The 18,907-nt window shown below is 34.2% G+C and overlaps 1 protein-coding gene across 4 annotated transcripts in view; it reads right to left on the bottom strand.

Moving 5' to 3' along the window:
• dync2h1 (dynein cytoplasmic 2 heavy chain 1) overlaps positions 1–18,907 on the bottom strand; it is a 149,585-nt gene that overhangs the window by 7,876 nt on the left and 122,802 nt on the right. For all 4 annotated transcript variants that reach the window (XM_069190091.1, XM_069190090.1, XM_015341694.2 and 1 more), the window contains 2 exons: positions 13,144–13,353; positions 9,643–9,732 (listed from right to left, as the gene is read on the bottom strand). In XM_069190091.1, the coding sequence (XP_069046192.1) occupies positions 9,643–9,732; positions 13,144–13,353 (300 nt within the window). The remainder of the gene's footprint in view (positions 1–9,642; positions 9,733–13,143; positions 13,354–18,907) is intronic.

The following is an 18,907-nucleotide window of genomic DNA, read 5'->3' on the forward strand; positions in this document are numbered from 1 at the left end:
ACCTGCATATTTATATTATAATTTAAATTGTCTCCTTTATATAAAATGCTACAGATACATGGTAAATACAGTTTTGTTATGCAAACAAAACATGCAAGAATACTGTCTGCAATGCAAAATGAAATTAAGAAACCCATACACCGTAATACAGAAAATACAGTAGTTCTTTTCCATTTGATGAATCTCTGATTCCATGAAGATCAGGATTTAGTGTAACTTATCTCTGGAACGTGGGTCTGTTAACAGTTTCAAGTGTCACGTCTGCAGTTTGTACTTGTCTGGGATCCTATCTGCAGTTTCTTGGACACCTTCAAGTCCACAAAAGCCACACAACACGCAGGGAAAGAAGCCAATCCATTGAGCAAAAAAAAAAAACTGGCCATATAACCCAGAGAGCTTACAATTCCTTTGAAGCTCCAAAGGGTCACTTCATCGTTACAGGTTCACACTGATTTAGTTACTCTAGGGCACAAGGGCAATCACTGTAACAGATGAGCATTGGATACTCCTTTGTGTGCATTCCCAGACTGTAAAGGTGACAAGACATCCATCAATGTAAAAATCAATCAGACTCTAGATGGAAAGGGATATTCTCTGAGACTTATAAATTCACATTAAATACATAATGTTAAGTTGGAAATTTGAACATTGAATAGATACAGTAAGCCTTCATCAATGGACCTGATTCAAAGGAGTAAATTATGAACTGAGGAGATAAAATTATACATGATTACTATGTACATTCTTGTACACATTAAATATTTTCTTCAATTAAATATCAGGTATTTTAACACATATCCCTTTAACATAAATGAAGAGCAGAGCAGAGCACTGCATTGATCTTAACTAGATAATAATAGTATTAGTAAATGGATCTACTCATTTCTGGTTTTTATAGTTTGATCAGGTTTTGAAACTTTAAAAATAGGTTGTGAGGCATCGTTTACTGAACTCAGATTTGTATGTGTCATTCTTATACGTGATATAAATTATATAAAGGTCAGAAAATGCAACAAAATAATTACTGTGGGTATTTATATTCATGAAAGAAAAATAAAACATAATACAAAGAACTGTTTTGACAAAAAGTCACAGTGTTTCCTTTCAGGAAACACTGTAATTATCAGAGACAGAAAAGGATGATTGCATTTATTTAGAACTGCCAGTGTCCTCTTTTGCTTAATCTGGTTACAGTAATTACAGGTTGGGATTAAAAGGTTACACTGTAGCAAATTGTTCAGACACTCTGCTTCATAATCACTTTGACACTGAAAATAATAAATTAATTTTTGTGGTCTATAAAAAGAATAATGCTTTCCTTTACAAAACATCTACTGAAGATAATCACTGGCAACTATCCTGCCTTCAGAACTGGCTGCACAGATTAGTTTTGATAATTGGTTACACAGTCATGACAGAAATGGCCATTAAATTACTGCATTTATTGTTTTGTAGTATACCAAAACAATAAGTGCAAATCTACAAGATGGATAGAAGACATAATCTTTCATCAAAATTAATGTCTTATGTTGCACCTTGCTTTAGAAAACTGCCTGGAACCATCTTCATCTTATAATCTTGGAGTTCTTTTTGACAACTAGATTTCTTATGTTCTTAAACACTACTAGATTCTGTCCCTATCTTTCCTTATCTGATGTTTGAGGTTCTTTAAAATGCTGTTGTTGTAGACCACTGCAACTCTCACTTTATTGGCCTTACAGCACAAGCTATCAATAGACCACAACAAGTATAAAAATACAGCTGCCAGAACCTTGACCAGAAACAATTATTGTGCACATAAATACTCTTCAACTGACCCTGCTGCACTTATTCCTTGTCAAATAAAAGGTTATTTTAAAAATGTTCTTGTTCACATATAAAACTCTCAAAAACTCTGTTCTTGGATACCCTTTCATCCAACTTTATTACACCAGATGCAACTTAATATCTTCCCAGCCACCTTATTAATTCCAGTCTAAAAATATACTGTAACACTCGGTATTCATAATAAAGTACATTTGTTGTTATTGGCACTTAACTCTCTTTTTTATTTTTTCTTAAACTACAGTGATTCTGATTTTTTTCATGGTTATTCAGTACAGCACAACCAACATGGGACTCACTGTATGAAACCACCAAATTGTACACATGTAATTGGTCACATGTGTTACTGCATCTCTCCCCAGAAGTAAGAAATAACACAAAAATAGCAATAATAGCAGTGGGTGCAGTTATTAAAAGTACAAAAAAGAGTGTTTTTAATTCATTATTTGGATAATCAAAATATTAGCCTTTTCCCTTCCCAACCAAACTGCAAGGATTTAACAAAATATACAAAATATTATAAACTTTATAATGTTCCATGCACCAACACCTGCAGCAGGTGAACAATGCTGAGGACTAAACTTCTATCGATTCATTTCAGGTTCAGTGAATGATGGCAACCTGTTTAGCTGTGTGTTTACAATACTACTTGGATGTAAGGTTGGAGTTCAATGTTTTCAAAAAGAATGTAGTGTTGCCAAGAAGACATTTCTTGCCCGTCATGTCATAAACCCATCTTATTGAGTAATAAAATCAGTAGGCTAATCTTAGCTGATGGAATTCAATGTTTATAAATGTAATTTACAGTCCACAACCACATTAAGTTGCAAAAGATTTGTGAATTTTCCATTTCAGCAATTTGATCCGTATCTTTCTTAATCCCTGCGGGCAAACTGTGCTTCATGTACCGCATATAATAAAAGAATCATAGAGACTACTGTTTTTTTCACTTCAATGTTTCTAAGATGAATTTGAGTATTACTTTTAACTTTGAATAACTTCCAAATTATGCCCCATCTTGTAGGGTACAATTAGCGTATTCAGATGCTGAAAGAAATGCTTATGTGTAGGATGAGGACAGAAATTGACAACCCACATTCCACTGCATGTTTAACATTATGCTAAGGTGCCATTATCAGACTACCCATTTTTCAGTAGTCCTACAGGTTTTTTTTTTACATTTGTTTCAATTTTTGAGATAGATGAAAAAATATCCTATTTGCATATTGCAATACTTATTACATGCTAAATTACTTCCATTACTTTTTAAAATAAGAATTCACTGGTATCTAGTAAATTATATCACTATTCTCTTGTAAGAATTGTTCAGTTCCAAATATAATTTTAAATAAATTCTTTGCAAAATACCACTTAGAACAGCTGATCAGACAGCCCTATTTATAATTTTCTAACACATTCAACTGAAATATATAAAATGGCAATTATAAAAGGATTAAAATGGACTATAGCTAGGAGAGTGGATGGACAGGTACATTGATGGGTAAATGCTGCCAAATTCACTGCATTAAAAATACTTTTAACATACCCTTTACATTTGTAAAATGTTATTTTAATAATTGTTAATTAATATTGTAATATTTTAAAATATTTTAATACATTTATTTGAATAATCAAACATTTTTGGATTTAACAGCATGACATTGCAGAGAAGAAACAGCAGAAGCTGGTTTTTCAATAGTCTCAATTGTATCTTATCCTGAGACAAACTTCAGGATCCTTGTCTATAGCACTGATTTTTCACAACTCAGGGTGCATTAGTACTTTGTCAGCTGATGGGACTGAAGCTATAATGCTTTGAGTAGTATCTCATCATAACGTACTACAGAAAGAAAGTGTCTGTGCATTAAATGGATAGTCAGGTCTAAGATATGAAAGTACAATCCAGTTGTACAGATCATTGTGGTATTTGGTCCTTACATAATACAGTGCCCTCCCTTTGTTTGTTTAAAAAGATAGGAAGTGTATTTTAAAGTGTCTGTTATGGCTAAATTCCAGCACAGACAAACAGACTTCCAACTTGGCTGAAGTCCTTTTTCCCTGAGTATGACAGAGCCAAGGATTTAGTTTTAGCCAGTCTGTGCCTGTTTGCAATGCCTGACAACATTACCCAGTAGTACAATGTAAGTTACTTAAAGTGCCAGTTTGTTTACAAGGTTTCAAGTTCAAAATGGTAAAAGATCTTTAGCCAGGCAGATCTCCTGCAAATGTCCACTACAAAGGCACGCCATAGATTCCTACTATAATCAACTGAAAACACTGAAACAATGAAGAATAATTGGATGGGTTGTTGTGTCATGTACAAAATGAACAGAGATAAGAAATTGCTCTTGCTATAACAAGATAATATGTTGGTCCACATTAAGTGTGAAGATGATTTGTCTTGATTAAAATAAAGAAATATAACAATATTTCAGAATGAGACAGGCAGGGCAATAGTAATAATTTTAACTGACATTGTTCCTCAAGTGCTTAGTCAAGGTTTGTAGACTTAATAATCATAAACAACAACAACAACACAGCATATGGCTGCTGTATATATAAACAGCAAGAAGCTTTAACAGCAAATTGTAGTTAAACAGCCAATTCACACAATATTCTCTGCAGACAACAAGTAATCTCTCTCCAGAGCAAGTTGGCTTGTAACAGACCAGGACTGCACAACAGTGGTCAACGATAAGGCCTAGGCTGCAGCAGTATCAGAAAACATTCCCAAAGGCAGTAAATGTACAACACATAGGCAGGCAATGAATCAAAGGATGCAGCACAAAAGCAGTGTGGTAACAAGTGAAATTTTCCATGAACGGTTCTGGAAGCAAAACACAGTTCTGGAGCCCAAATAAAAAGAGCACAACTGACGGAGTTTGTAGAGAGGGAGAGAAGAGCAGAGCAAATATGGAAAACAAATGAAAAGGTTAAAAAGGACCTGAAACGGAGGCTGAAACCATTACTTCTATATTTCACAATATTCACAAAATCAGCTAAACTCAATTAACTGTCAGTCTATTAGATTTGGCTCCCTCATACCAACAACATACTGTTTAAGAGTGCAATTATTTTTTTATGCCTAAGTAATTTCATGATTTAAGTTTTGTATTAATGAACCTGTATATCAGACTTCAAATTCAGAAATTATATTGAAGTGCTGTGCAATTAAAAAATACTTTCAGAGATTAAATGTTATTTTCTTGAAATAATTCAAATCCAGGTGAATAAAAATAAGCCATAGTTATGATAAATGTTTCCCAAAGTCTGAACTAGTGTATGCATGTTAAAGAGCTATTTGTAAAAAAAACATTATGAACTTGACAGCACTAAAAGGTCTTAATATGTTTTAAAGGGAAATATTAAATGTGTCATCAACATAATTATCCTGCTATGACCTGTGTAAACACACCTGTTAAATTTATTACTGCATTAAATGTTCTTTTCCAATGCTCTTGCTACAGTACAGTAACACCCACTGGTGACTGAATCCCAGATTAATGGGAAGGAAATTTCTGAACCACTGTAAAGTGATCATTCTTACAATGGAATATTAAAAATTGTATGATTATTCTCAATGGTTAGGGAGAACACTTTTCCTTCCTTTTTAGTTTCGCCCAAGGTTGCTTGACTGCAAACTCAGGAAATATAGCACACCTTAAAAAAATAAAAACTGAAGTGATATTAAGGTATGTGCTGGGCCAGAAATGCTTTTAAAAATAATTCAAGAATCTTTTCACATGAAATCTTTGTATCATATCAGCTAAGGTAGTTTATGTCAAACCTTAGATCTAGCATGCTGATAGATTTATCTTGCAAAAGAGCACAACTGAAAATAGTTAAATGGCTAATTATGTGTGATTGCTGTATGTTGTTGTATGTTCTTAACAGGTGAAAATGAAAGTTAAGACTACACAGATACAGTATGTTCTCTTTTTTAAAGGAAGGATCCACAGTTGTTTAATTAATTGCAATAATTAATTTGCTCTATTCACTAAGTGACAAATATTCAAAACATCTCATTAACATGCACTACAGAATATAGTACTGGATATGCCATTCTGAAATCAGTATACAAGATTATACAATCCAGGTTTTAAGAGAATGTCCTACAGTACCCTGACAAATTGAAGCAACAGAATATTTTTAGTCTTAGAAAGAAAATTCCATGGAGGCTTTATACAAACAATCAAAATCCTCAAGGGATAAAGATAACCCAGATGACTTCTTCTAAATGAACAGTGAACATGAACATGAGGGCACTACTTATTTTCCCAAAGGATTGTGGGAGTATGGAACAAGCTACTTAACCATGTTGTTGAACCCAATGCATCTTTCATGTTTTCATCTAATGGCTGAGATCATTGGATAACTAACTAGGGTTTAAATGGGCTTTATTGTGTCCTTTTGTTTTTAACCATTCTTATGATACTAAGATGTTGTCAATCAGGTGCAGAGGTATGTAGAGCAGAGTGGCCAGTAAGACACATCGAAGGTGTTACACAAAGTGTTATGTATCAAGAGGCTGAGACAGTCCTGCTTTTACAGAGCATGAGAATTAAATATTAAATGCCTGAACTGAAAATAATGCTATGAGTTTATTTCCATGAAAAAGACGGACCAATTCAGCCCAGAAACAATTTTGGCAAGCATGGTTTATCCTGAGGTTTGCATAAATGTTATCTTGAATGAAAATCAAAGAGCGTCAGCTAATGAACATGCTAATAACACAGCCTTGCAGAATTCTGTGTCCTTGGGGTTTTATTTTCCCCATCATTTAATCAATTAATTAAAATGATAATTAAGTATCAAAAGGAAATAAGGTGTTATAATGGGAGTTATTAAATACTTAGAAATGTAGTGGTTCTTTAGCACCATGATTGTTATTAGAGATTAAATATTCTATTTACGATTACTTCACCATAAGGAGTCCATCATTAATTTCAAGCTGTATGTGTAACCATGTAGTAAATCAAACAAAAACTAGGAGACAAAGTATATACACATACACCTTTGGTTTAACTAATAGGGAGAAGTAGTGTCCACCACTGTCGAATATCCGTTAAGTCATGAATGACATCAAGCCCAAAACACAATATTATACATAAAATATATATCGTCTATCTTATATAAAACTTGGAACATACTTTAAAAAATAAAGACAAAGAGTAGTTGTTTAAATTCTCAGTTAGCCAACACAGATGCCTTACTGTAGCTGTCTGTAAATTATGTAAATTCTGCAGGCAAAAATGTTTCCTTCACCCAATAAATTTGTTTACTGTTTTCAAAGGAAACTAATAGTGATTGCATCTCCCTTAGGTAATATTACCATATACGATCTTCTCAAATGAATAATTCAAGGCGGCCCATTTGAAGTGTTTAATATTCAGAAAGCACTATCTTAGTCAAGGTCAGCATGTTCAATTCAATTGACTTCTTGTTATCTATTTATTTTTTTTAATTTCATGCATCTTTAAGATTTTTAATGCATATGAAAGACTGAATAGATGCTGCCAATCACACAGGATAAAACAGGAATTATATGTTGTGATTTTTTATCTAATCATTTCCAATTAAACTTCTATATACTTTTAACAATAGTTTCACAGACACTGATTAGCAATGCTCTGTGACTACCTCATTTCAATTTTAATAAGCGCAGGAGTAGTGTTTAATAGAAAGCTAGTGAAACTAGCTGTAAATGTTAGTCTTTAAGCTTAACAAAACCTAAAATGGACTCATAAAAATGTGTTTTTCTGCTTCTTTAATAGTTAATGAAGAATTGACAAATGAACCGATACTGCTTTAATCCCTTAGGTTGTTCAGGAATTTTGTTAAAAAGGTCTGTAATCCTGACATGGATTAATAAAATACTTCCTAGCTGTGCATGTAATGTTACTTAAACCTGCCTGAAGATGTGCTGTGTTCATAAACATAAAAAAATGACTGCACAATACTGACTGCTTTACCTGTTATAAAAAAGCTGTCCTGCCCCTTGACTGTCCAAACTCATCAGGAGACAGATTAACGTAAACTCTTTATCCTGATTTAGATTTATTACACATAAAAGCTGCATACATACAGTACTTCACCAAAAGTCCACAGAAGCTTTTAATATTCAAATGTATAATTTGGGTCTATATATTATGGCTGAGGTACATTATATATTGGATGTACATTTTATTTCAGGTACAGTATGCTGTAAATTGTGGTAAATTGTGAGTATCTTGCATAGAGCACCTTCATGTTCATAATGTGCCAAGGACAATCACTACAAATTATGGGAATGACTATAAGCTCTTGCTGTTTCACAATCCTGAGGAAGCTGAACCATCTAGAGTGACTTCTTATTTTGTTTTTTTCCATATATAAAGTTAACAAACAGAATTGTTACTACAATAAGTAATGATATTTATACCCATAATATACAGTACAGTAACCACATACATGGTGTACACAAAACTTTTATTTATCACTAAAGATGATTTGTTTCCACTGCTGGTAATTATTCCACAAAGACATTGTTCTCCTTAAAGTAGAATGTTTGTTCTTTTTTTCCTTCCTGTATTTTCTTTCGTAATTTTCACTAGCTTGACATTCAGAAGGTTACGTTACCTGTGTCCAATCAGCTCTCTCACTAAAGAGGTGATTTAGTGCTCATGCAATTTAAAGTCATTTAAATGACTTTAAGGAATCAAGAAATGTATTCAGAAACAATGCCCACAAATCTTCCAACTGCAAAGACAGGGAAAGTATGGACTGAAGAATTGCTAATATAGTGCCCTAGGAAAGGTGACAATATGGGTAATATGGATAAATAATTACAGAACAATAAGTCTGACTTTGAATACAAGTATAGTTATATAAAGAATTTTTACTATAGAATCACCTGTATAGAAAGAATGTCTTGTAATTTCTAGGATATTTGTAGGGATTAGTTAACATGGATTTAGAAAATTAAGGTGTTGCCTAAAAAAATTGTTAGATTTTGTCAAACAAGCAACAACAGCAATGGATACACACAGATTTTCAGAAGGCCTTGGTAAAACCATGAAATATGCTCAAATTACAGGTGGTTGGCATTAAATTGATTAATATAAAGAGAGAGCAGAAATCAGGTGTGAATGTTCAAATATAGGAGTACCTCAGGGACCTATCTTAGAGCCACTGGTCTTCTATACGTATATCTCAATGAAATAGATTCTGGAATGGTTAGTAAACAATGTCATTTTTGCAGGTCATACCAAATTATGAGGCTAAGTGAACCCTGTATAAGCAGCAAATCAATAAAAAAAGATAAAGACTCAAAGACTGTCAAATTACATTTTATGTTATACCGTGCTGGGTTTTGAGTGGTGGTAGCAAAAACAAACTATAAATCCAAAAACAAGAAACAGTGAACCAGAAGAGGCTACCCAAAAGAAATATATTCCAAAATAAACTGCCTTCATAAATAGAATTGTAAAAAAATGATGTGTCTGACTTACAGGAAATTTGACTGCAAGGTACTCAGGCCATTTTTCCTGGGTTTTTATACTTTGCTTCCATTATAGCAATGCCAAATGGTTTGTCCTATTAACAGACATTACTTTTCTTTTCTTTGACAAAAATGAAATCCCAGTTATTTCTCATTTCAGTTCTGAGCTTTGCAACAAATCAGAATACATGTCTAACAACACATGGAACATTATGTTACTACAAGTTTATCCTTTACAGACAGTACTTAAAGATACATATTTAAAGATGAACATAATTCCATGTGCAGTCTATTTATTCAACGATCACCATAAAAATTTATTGAAGACTGTATTTTACCTGTATAGCAAGTGCTCGTGCTACCACTGCTCTGAGGTACTGCATAGGATCTTCTGGGCCTTCCCACTTGCTCTGCCAGCTCTGTGGACACTGAATAGGAGAAACAAAGGTTTTAGGAATGCACCAAATTGACCTTTTTGAACTTAAATATTATGGCCCCATAGCCCCTGTTCTGAAACACATTTACATTTTTTCATGTGTTTCATTCATTTTAATTTTTAGTAACAATATTATAATTTTAGGATGGGACAAAGATTAGCAGTGCTTTAGGACTGCTACGTCTTCCATCTAGATGTTTGCTGTATGTACTCCATTCACTGCAAGGTCCATTTATACCCTGGAAGGATACCCTGGCAGTCCATGGCTGGACACCTGCATAATACAATGTCAGGTAAATTGAAATCAAATCAGAATAAATTTAAACCGCTCAAAAATTGTTGTTTTTAGGTTTCTTTCCTTCATGGCATATTACGATAGATGGTACATATTAAAAAGCAATGGTGATATTGAGGGAATATTACAACAAAGCACTATGTCACTTCTGCCATATACAGTGCTCTTCTTTTCACAAAGGAAACCAGGTTGAATTATCAGATACCATTTTGCTTATGTCTAAATCTCACAGGCCAAGCAAAAAAACCCTACCACAATTGTTCATTACATTAAAAATGCAAGTAATTAACATGAATAAATGTAAATGGTGCAACTAATAAGCAAAGTCTGACATTTCAGAGGAAGTCATTAATCAGCTGTAACTCACTGTGAAGGTGATATGTTTTGACTCTGGTCACAATAAGGTTGATTTGGCTGATACCAGTTATGCACTGCATACGGTAAATGGAAAACAGTTTCGTTGATGCCTCACAGCATATCATCTTTTCAATTGTAACAATTATTCTCTAATTAAGAGCTATAATTCAGTAAACTTGAAGAGGTATCCTATTTCTTATGTGGAGTCAAGAACCAACTTAATGCAAAATAACCTGGATATGCCTTATATTTTCTTCAAGTAAAAGTAATAAATAAAAATGTCACTGCAGTACAAGTGATGATGAATTATTTCTGCTTATTCAATAAAGTTGGTCTTTCTGGCAATTATGATCATACTGCAGGATGATACAGTATTACAGCAAGGTAAACCTGTAATTGTCCCTGAAAGCAATACATTTACTTAAATATGAAAAAGAAAAATATTTAAAGCTAAAACTGATCATAATTTTCCACCTGCATGAAAAGGTCAGCATCTGTCAGAATATAAATTAGTCTAATGGAATTTGACAAAAAGCCCCTCACAGAGATGTTTTACATGTTTCAGCTCTGAAAGCCCCCTGGTTTCCACCTGGTAAATGAATTATGCCTCTAGAATAGTAAATAGTTTCTCATTATGTAGCATCACTGAAGAAGTAGAATCAAGAAATATATATGGAAAAATAATGTGTAAGGAGGAAAAAAAACACAGGGCAAGCTGGCACACAAATAAGTGAGGTGAGAGCTACTTCAGTGCTGTATGGGCTCAATCACCCAATATTTCTGATCATATTGTTAAAGCAGGGGTTAGTGCATGTTTACTTTTTACATTTTGAAAGATTACAATAGTATCATGCTCACTCAGTGTTAAATAACTATTGTGTCATGTCCATACAGTAATCAATCAATCGATCAATTGATACCTTACACTTACATAATGATTTGGACACTCCACTCAAGCAGTTTACTGGTAATGGGGACTCCCTTCCACTACCACCAATGTGTAGCCCCCACCTGGATGATGCGACGGCAACCAAAGTGCGCCAGTACACTCACCACACATCAGCTATCAGTGGGTAGGAGAACTGAGTGATGAAGCCAATTAATAGATAGGGATTATTAGGTGGCCATGATTGGGGAATTTACTCTCCTCGAAATACACCATAGTAGTTTTAATGACTAATCAGTACCTCTCTTTTAAGTCTCATCTGAAGGACAGTAGTCAACTTACCTGGCTGTCAATTATTATGCAGTTGATATAGCAACGACCTATCAGAGAATCATAAGCAACTTTTGATCTGAAAATGTGTCCAAGCAGCTTGTAGGAGGACCTCTGCAAATCTAACAGGAGCTACAGTATACACTTTATAGAATTTACAGCTTGGAAAAACCAGCCCTACAAAATAACAAACCCCAGTATCTGTATTTAACTGGACTTCCTGCGACTTGCAGTAACAGAAAGCAATTTTCCAATTAACTTGGAATGGTGGCAAGTAAGCCGCCATGTTTTCCTTAACACATTCTTACTATTAACGAAACCTTCCTTAACAGACAGAAGTGCTTTATTTGGAACCATTGCGGAGGACAAAATGCTAACTCTATCACCGTATTGGAAGGAAAGGAAAATGAGATATGATGTGGGGCATGAGTTATTTTTAATTTACGAGAAGAACAATATGCTTTGGTAATTGCATTCATTGTTATTTGATACAGTAAAACTATTTTAATTTTCATTTATTTCTCTAGATTTCTCTAGACATACTGTATTGAATTTCCAGTCCCTGGATGATGTGAGGAACAAAAACATTTCAAGAGCTTCATTTGTGATATTCTCCACTGGAGTGAAGCTGTGGACTACAAAAGTAGTTTTGAATGATTACTTCTTATCCCAAATTATTTAAATATACCTACATAACAACCCCATTTATCCTCCCCGTTCCAATTTAATGATATCCTTCTGTCTGAATACCAGACATATTCATTTTTAAATGATGTGTTCAGATATTTTTAAAACTCTCCACCAGTTTCTTGAGAAACTGAAGCAATTCCCTTCTCAATTTTGAGAAGCTCCACCAAGTAACATCAAAGTATTCTCTTTTCCAGGGAGAATGGGAAACTAATTTCTCTAAACTTTCTTATTTTCTTGCTTAAACCCTTGAAAGGGGTAACCACTTTGAAGAATTTTCATCTCCATTCACATTTCTTAAGACTGCTAAACGCTGGGTAATGAATGCTAACCTGGGATTTTAATTTTTTTGTCAGCAACACATGAAGCCAGATTAATTCAACATAAAGATCTAACCACATCAGGATTTATCTCTGACTTGGAATGAGTCTCCGACTTGGTCAAGTCACAGAGCAGCTGCTTTCCAAGTGCTATAAAAGACATGTTGGACCCTCTCATTTACAAATAATGTTGCATAACAAAAGCCCAGTCCCCTGGGCACCTTATCCTACTTTAAATTCAACGCTTAAATTCACTTTTTTCATGGCTGTATTTGAAGCCGGAGTGTTAATAGAGCTGTGGTCTTAATCCCTTCAGCTGCACAGCCATTCACCAAATCCCTTTAACAAGGAAAAGCATATCTCTAAATGGAGTCGATTATGATAATTAAGAAGGAAGTAAACAAAAGAACATAGCTTACACTATCATTTTTTTTCAAGAAGATTTGACTGTATTTTATTTTATTTGACTGTATTTAAGGTTCCCCCTCAACCCCCACCAAAAAAAAAAAAAACATCTCAATTTCTTACTTCCTGGTTCAGTAAGGCTGTGGCAAGTTTCTGCACTTCTGATGTCAGCAGGGACGTGCCCCGTATGACTTTACTGAGAGCTGCCAGGGACTGGTGGATACTCTGCACTAAACGAATGGCGTTGAACTGCTCCAGGATGATGAAGGACAAAACAGGGGAGGCCTGGCTCTCGCTGGGAGGTGCTACCTTCTGATGAATCAGTGAAGAACCCTGAAAAAGGTAAAAATCGCATTAATCACAAGAAGCCTCCCACTCAGCTTATTAGCAAAAAGAATATTTTACTTATTTTGTGCCAAAGGAACAGTTACATTTTTATTCCACACACAATTGTGTCTGTCAAACTCTGTGATTTAATAAAGAAACAAAATAAATACTTTACAGTAACAAGTTTTACAATAAAATGAGTAATTACCTAAAATGACAAATAATGTGTATAGTATTTATAGAGGTCTGCTGCATTTGGTCTCTGTTGCAAAAATGATGCTATATATCCATATTTAAGCAGCTGAAGCAGCAGTAATATATTCAGCTAGAGGAACTACAGCCTTTGTAAGAAAAATTAAATTATAGCTGTAATGTTCAAACTTCTTTTGAAGAATATTGTGAATGCAGCCTAGGCTACATTAATGGGTGAGTAGGGACCGAAAGGGAAAGAAAAACTCATTTTTTTTCACTAATATGCTTTCAAATACATTCTGAACATTTCCCCTCCTTTTCTTTTTCTGTAACACTTTCTATAGATGAGAAAACCCGGGCTCTGTTCCCTGGCAGTGTTCATTACCTATCATCTTCATAATGTACCACTCTCTCTCAAGTGCTGCACTAAAAAGTCAGAATTGTACCAGTGAACAGAAATGTGTCTTGCAGTGCTGCTCCTCTTTATTGGACTAGAAGCAATCTGGTCAGACAATTGCCACAGTGCACATGTTCTTAGATGTTCTATCACAGCAGTAACCCAGTGTAACAATCAAGTGACCTGTCATTAACAGTATTGTTCATTTAAGTAGAGCGCTTCTCACTCAGTGGTTGAGCTGCCCCAGAAGCAGTGGTTTTAGAACGTTATGTAACAATTTGTTTAAAAATTGTACATGTGTTGTAAACTTTTGCTCTTATGGTTTCTTTCCTCTGCTGCACATGTGTAACTCAGCAATGTCTTCTTTTGAACACAATTATAATGGCAGTCAAATTGCAGGATCATTTGCTGGAAATATGTTCTGTATTCTGCCAAGTGGTCAGATCAACCATGATATTACAACAACATTTAATGATGTGCAATGTGAAAAGAATGTTGGTGGAGTGTTTTTCAGAAGCAATTTTACCCCAGGCAATTATAAATCTAACACTGCAGGAGGCAACAACAAACCTGACCTCCATGATGGCTTCTCATTGATCTGACCAAAACATTTTACAACTAAAGAAACAGCAATGGTAGATTAAATAGACCAATCCTATAGAGATGTGATTCAAAAATGAGTCAAACTTTGCAGCTCTTGCCCCTGAAATGACTGTGCGGACGACAAAAACATTGATTAAACAGCTACAGTAGGTCCTCTTTCTTTACATTACATTTTCCACTGTAATGAACAAAGAGGAATTAGTCTTTCCTGACTGTAACTTAATTAACTTCATCACATTTATTTTTGTGATTGTATTTTTCTGTTTTTATAAGAACAAACATATATTAAGACATCTATTACCACTTTTCAATTCAATTCAAAATACTATATTCCCCTTTATACATTTTTAAACACCAGCCAAAAACCATGATTAATATATAACTGCCAAAATACAGCAAAATAATTCACTAACATTCTAGTGCAATAACTAGGGTAAAATAAACAGGTGTCAATTTCACCTAGAAAATTGATTATTGAGTTGCAGTTTGATCACTAAAAACGGAATACAGCATTCTGGCAGGTTCTCTACATTCTCTTGTATGAGATATGCTAATAGTGTTTGTTACTGAGAAATTGACAGGGACCACCAATTAATTACAAAGCACTTAGATACCATATATTCTATTAATAGCTCTATGAGCAATTTATGTAAAAGGCCTCCTAATTTTCCGCATCATTTTTATTCTGCAATTAAGCATTACAGAGGTTTATATAAGCTTATACTGTTGATAACATTGCAAATAATGAAGCATTCTTCTTCAGAAATAAATACTGTAATATTCAATCCTTTTGAGATTGTATATAGCCCTTAATTAAGGAGGAAAGCTGTTAATTAGGTTCTTTGTCTAATGAGAAATTAACAGATCACTTAACATTTAAGCAAACATACTGTATTGCTAAAAATACTTAAGGGAAAAAAGAACCAAATGAAAACATTTAGCTGTATCGAAATATAACAATAGATTTAATATAAACAGGATGTGCTTCAATTGTTTGTTTTAAAAAAATAAAACTAATGTAACTGGATATTTTTACAAGGTTACCCAAATTTAATGATAATGATGGGCAATCGTGATTAAAAAACACAAATAGATATGAACAACGATATTTACAAGATTAAATAAATACCATAAATATTAGGGCTGTGAAGTGAGGTTTAGGGTTTCACTCCATTTCAGGACTCATCAAGTTAGAACTTTATCACTATCCAGATCACTACCTTATGTCCAAGAAGGAAAAAAAAATCTCTACTACTGTATGTTTACTCTTCTGTACTTGTACAGATACTGTACTTTTCTGTTTCAAGATGCAGTGTATGGATTACTCTTAATTAAGAAGCTTGCTAAATATAGGCATGCTGTGCATGAAAAAGATGCCATGCTGGAAAATATGTAACACTCAAGATATAATCAAGATATGCAAATCAACATAAGTAGACCGAATTGAAGTACTGCTTGGGAAGGCACATTGAAAGTGAGAAACCTCATTTAACTATATTTAATTTCCTAATATCAAGGGAAGAGTTTAACTAGAACAAGAATAGGCAATTTAATATGATATGATTGATTATTTTCTTTAATAATAAAATGGTAGTCAAAAATGATCATTTACCAATGTCAAATAACAAGAGAAAAGAGAAATGAACTTGATCTGAAGTAAATTAAATCACTAACTCTTACGTAAGTGATGGGACAGAATAGAAATTCCTCCTAACCACTCAACATTTAGTCATAGCACATATTTTAAACCAGAAAACACAGGAAGCTTTCCAGATTTGACACATCTTATGCATGAGCAAAGACATTAGAACAAAAAGCCATCGTTGCCTATTAAATATAGACATACTGCACAAGAAAGAAAAGTTTGAACAGAGTGGTAAATAAGATATTTCAAACTTATCAGTATGAGTCTTGAACCCATCAGGATCAATCATAACAAAATATTAGCACACTCTTGGTGAGAACTGAGTGAATCCCCAGACACCAACAACATGGTTGTGTGCTGTGAATTCACAATGAGTCATCTTAGGTGAGTACAATCGCATTAGGTAACTCAGACATAGCTTTCACTTCAGTAATTTGCTGAATGTAATTAACATAAGGTTAACACAAATTTGAAAAGCCCATATGAGAAATACAGTCTAATGTTGTACAAGTTGCTACAAGCAGAACTGAGAGACCTTTACTGAAAGTAAGTCTGAGAAAGACACAAGAATGCCTGTATTGTTTTTTCGCTTGCATGTTTAAATTTTTGTGGTCAAGAGAGTACTTTACAAATATCAAAGGGGCTGATGCTGCTTGAGGCACCTATCTAAACCCGGTTTATCAGCCTCATAGTTGTCATTATTACTATTGATGTTATGCAACCATTATTGCATTACAGAAAGGCCTGGCTTGCTCAGTAACTGGCTGCTGATTATGCCTGCAGACCTGCGCCAGAGCATGTGTGTTTCACTACATAAAAACTGCTCCCTGGCATCAGTCGCTAGCATGACCACAGATTCTTAATGTCTAAAACATTCAAATTCATTAAAACCTACTCTGATGGTTTATCCTCCCCACCACAGGCAGGCTGCTGCTTGGACAATGAAACAAATTGTTATAAGGAAATCTTCAGAACAGAGTGAGAGCAGATGAAAAATAGTTTGGAGGATGTATTAACAGCGTTCAGAAAAAGATTAACAAAAATGGAACCCACAAAATATCCAGACACTTCAAACAGGCTTGGTCAGTGTTCAGTACAAGCTCTTACAAGCATATCTATTCACTCTGACTCTCAACTGTGCACAGCCTGTAGTGCCTTATTAACTGTTAACAGATTGTTTATGTCAATTTTACATTAAATGCCACAACATATATAAACATACATTAAAATAAATATTAACATGAAAGAAATGCACAAAACATAAATATTAAACATATATTCAACATAGAGCATTAATTTAATTATAGCAATAATTACTTTAACTACAGTATATAAAGGTTAATCAACAAATAGTGTGGCTTATTAAGGTAATTTTGCACACCTAAATTAATTTAGGTTTGCCACAGCAAGGGGTTTAAATATGGATATAATTGTGACTTTTCCTTTTTTTATTTCAATTAAAGAATTGGTTCTTTCTTTCTGTTTTGCTTTCAATGTATGGAGTAAGTTGGGCACATAAATATTAATTTATACAGTAAAAAGGAGAATGAAACAAAGATTAAGTTAGTGTTTTGGTATTTCTCAAGTACTGAAATATAAATTAATACAAGACGCTTTTTTGCAGGCAGAGCTGTACTTTATAACCTATCTTGGCTACAAAAAAGAAAAATAATTAGTACAGAAAAAATACTAATAAAATGTTTGAAATTGTAAGTCTTTTGATTTGATTGTTTATGTTATGATGTTGGTTGTGTTTATAAGAGACCCAGCGCCACGAGGGGAGCAAAAGGGGGCGTTGCCCCCTCAACTGAATTGCCCCGCCCCCTGTTTTTGACAAAAGTATTTTTGAACACTTTAGCTTGCTTAACTTACGCCCTAAAAAATAGTTGTACTTTGTGAATTGTCAGATAACTACACTAATCACGAATTCACAGTTACTACATAGGATTGTTTGATGTGCAGGCAGGCTATCCGTCCAGGAACGGCACATATTACACAGTGTCTATGTTATTGGGTGTCAACATTATTACAATCTTAGTAGTTCAGGTGGGTAGCTGCGTCAGCATGCGTAGGCTGGCATGGAATAAACCTATTACTTGTTCCTTATTACAATCTTGTTTGCTCAGGTGGACCGATTCCTTGCAGTAGTTTATCCTTATACTTACAATCGTTATATAACTAGGACTGTAGATACAGAAGTTGGTGCTTTCTGTTGGTTTGACAACTATTTTTTCTTGACAATTCAGAACCTCGTTACCGTCGATGTAACTGCAAAAATGAACGGATATGGTATTTTGTCGCTCCAGGCAATAATAATCGCAAGAGTGTTTTGGAACGTGAAACTGTACTTCATTGCTAAATACCAGATTGCTTGTCATTATCTTCTATCATGAAGCATCAGTGGCAAGGTTGTGAGATTTCACTTGTGAAGTTGCAACGGCTCTATTTCAACCGAAATTTGACTGCTCTCTTCAGAATTTCAGACGCCTCCCTACAGATTTTTCCCCTGGCGCTGGCCCTGGTTTAAAATATTCATGATTTAAGAGTTAAACAGTTCTATGTCACACTTCAATGAATCTTGATGAAAACTATCTCATTTACACTGTACCTCCTCACCCCTCCCAAAAACGTTCTCTTAAAGTTATATACAAGATAATACTTTACCTACTCTAATTTTATAGTCACAAAAAAGTCTATCTGAATAAGGGGTACAAGAGAGGGAC

This window comes from Lepisosteus oculatus, chromosome 5 (assembly GCF_040954835.1).
Source record: "Lepisosteus oculatus isolate fLepOcu1 chromosome 5, fLepOcu1.hap2, whole genome shotgun sequence".
NCBI lineage: Eukaryota > Metazoa > Chordata > Actinopteri > Semionotiformes > Lepisosteidae > Lepisosteus > Lepisosteus oculatus.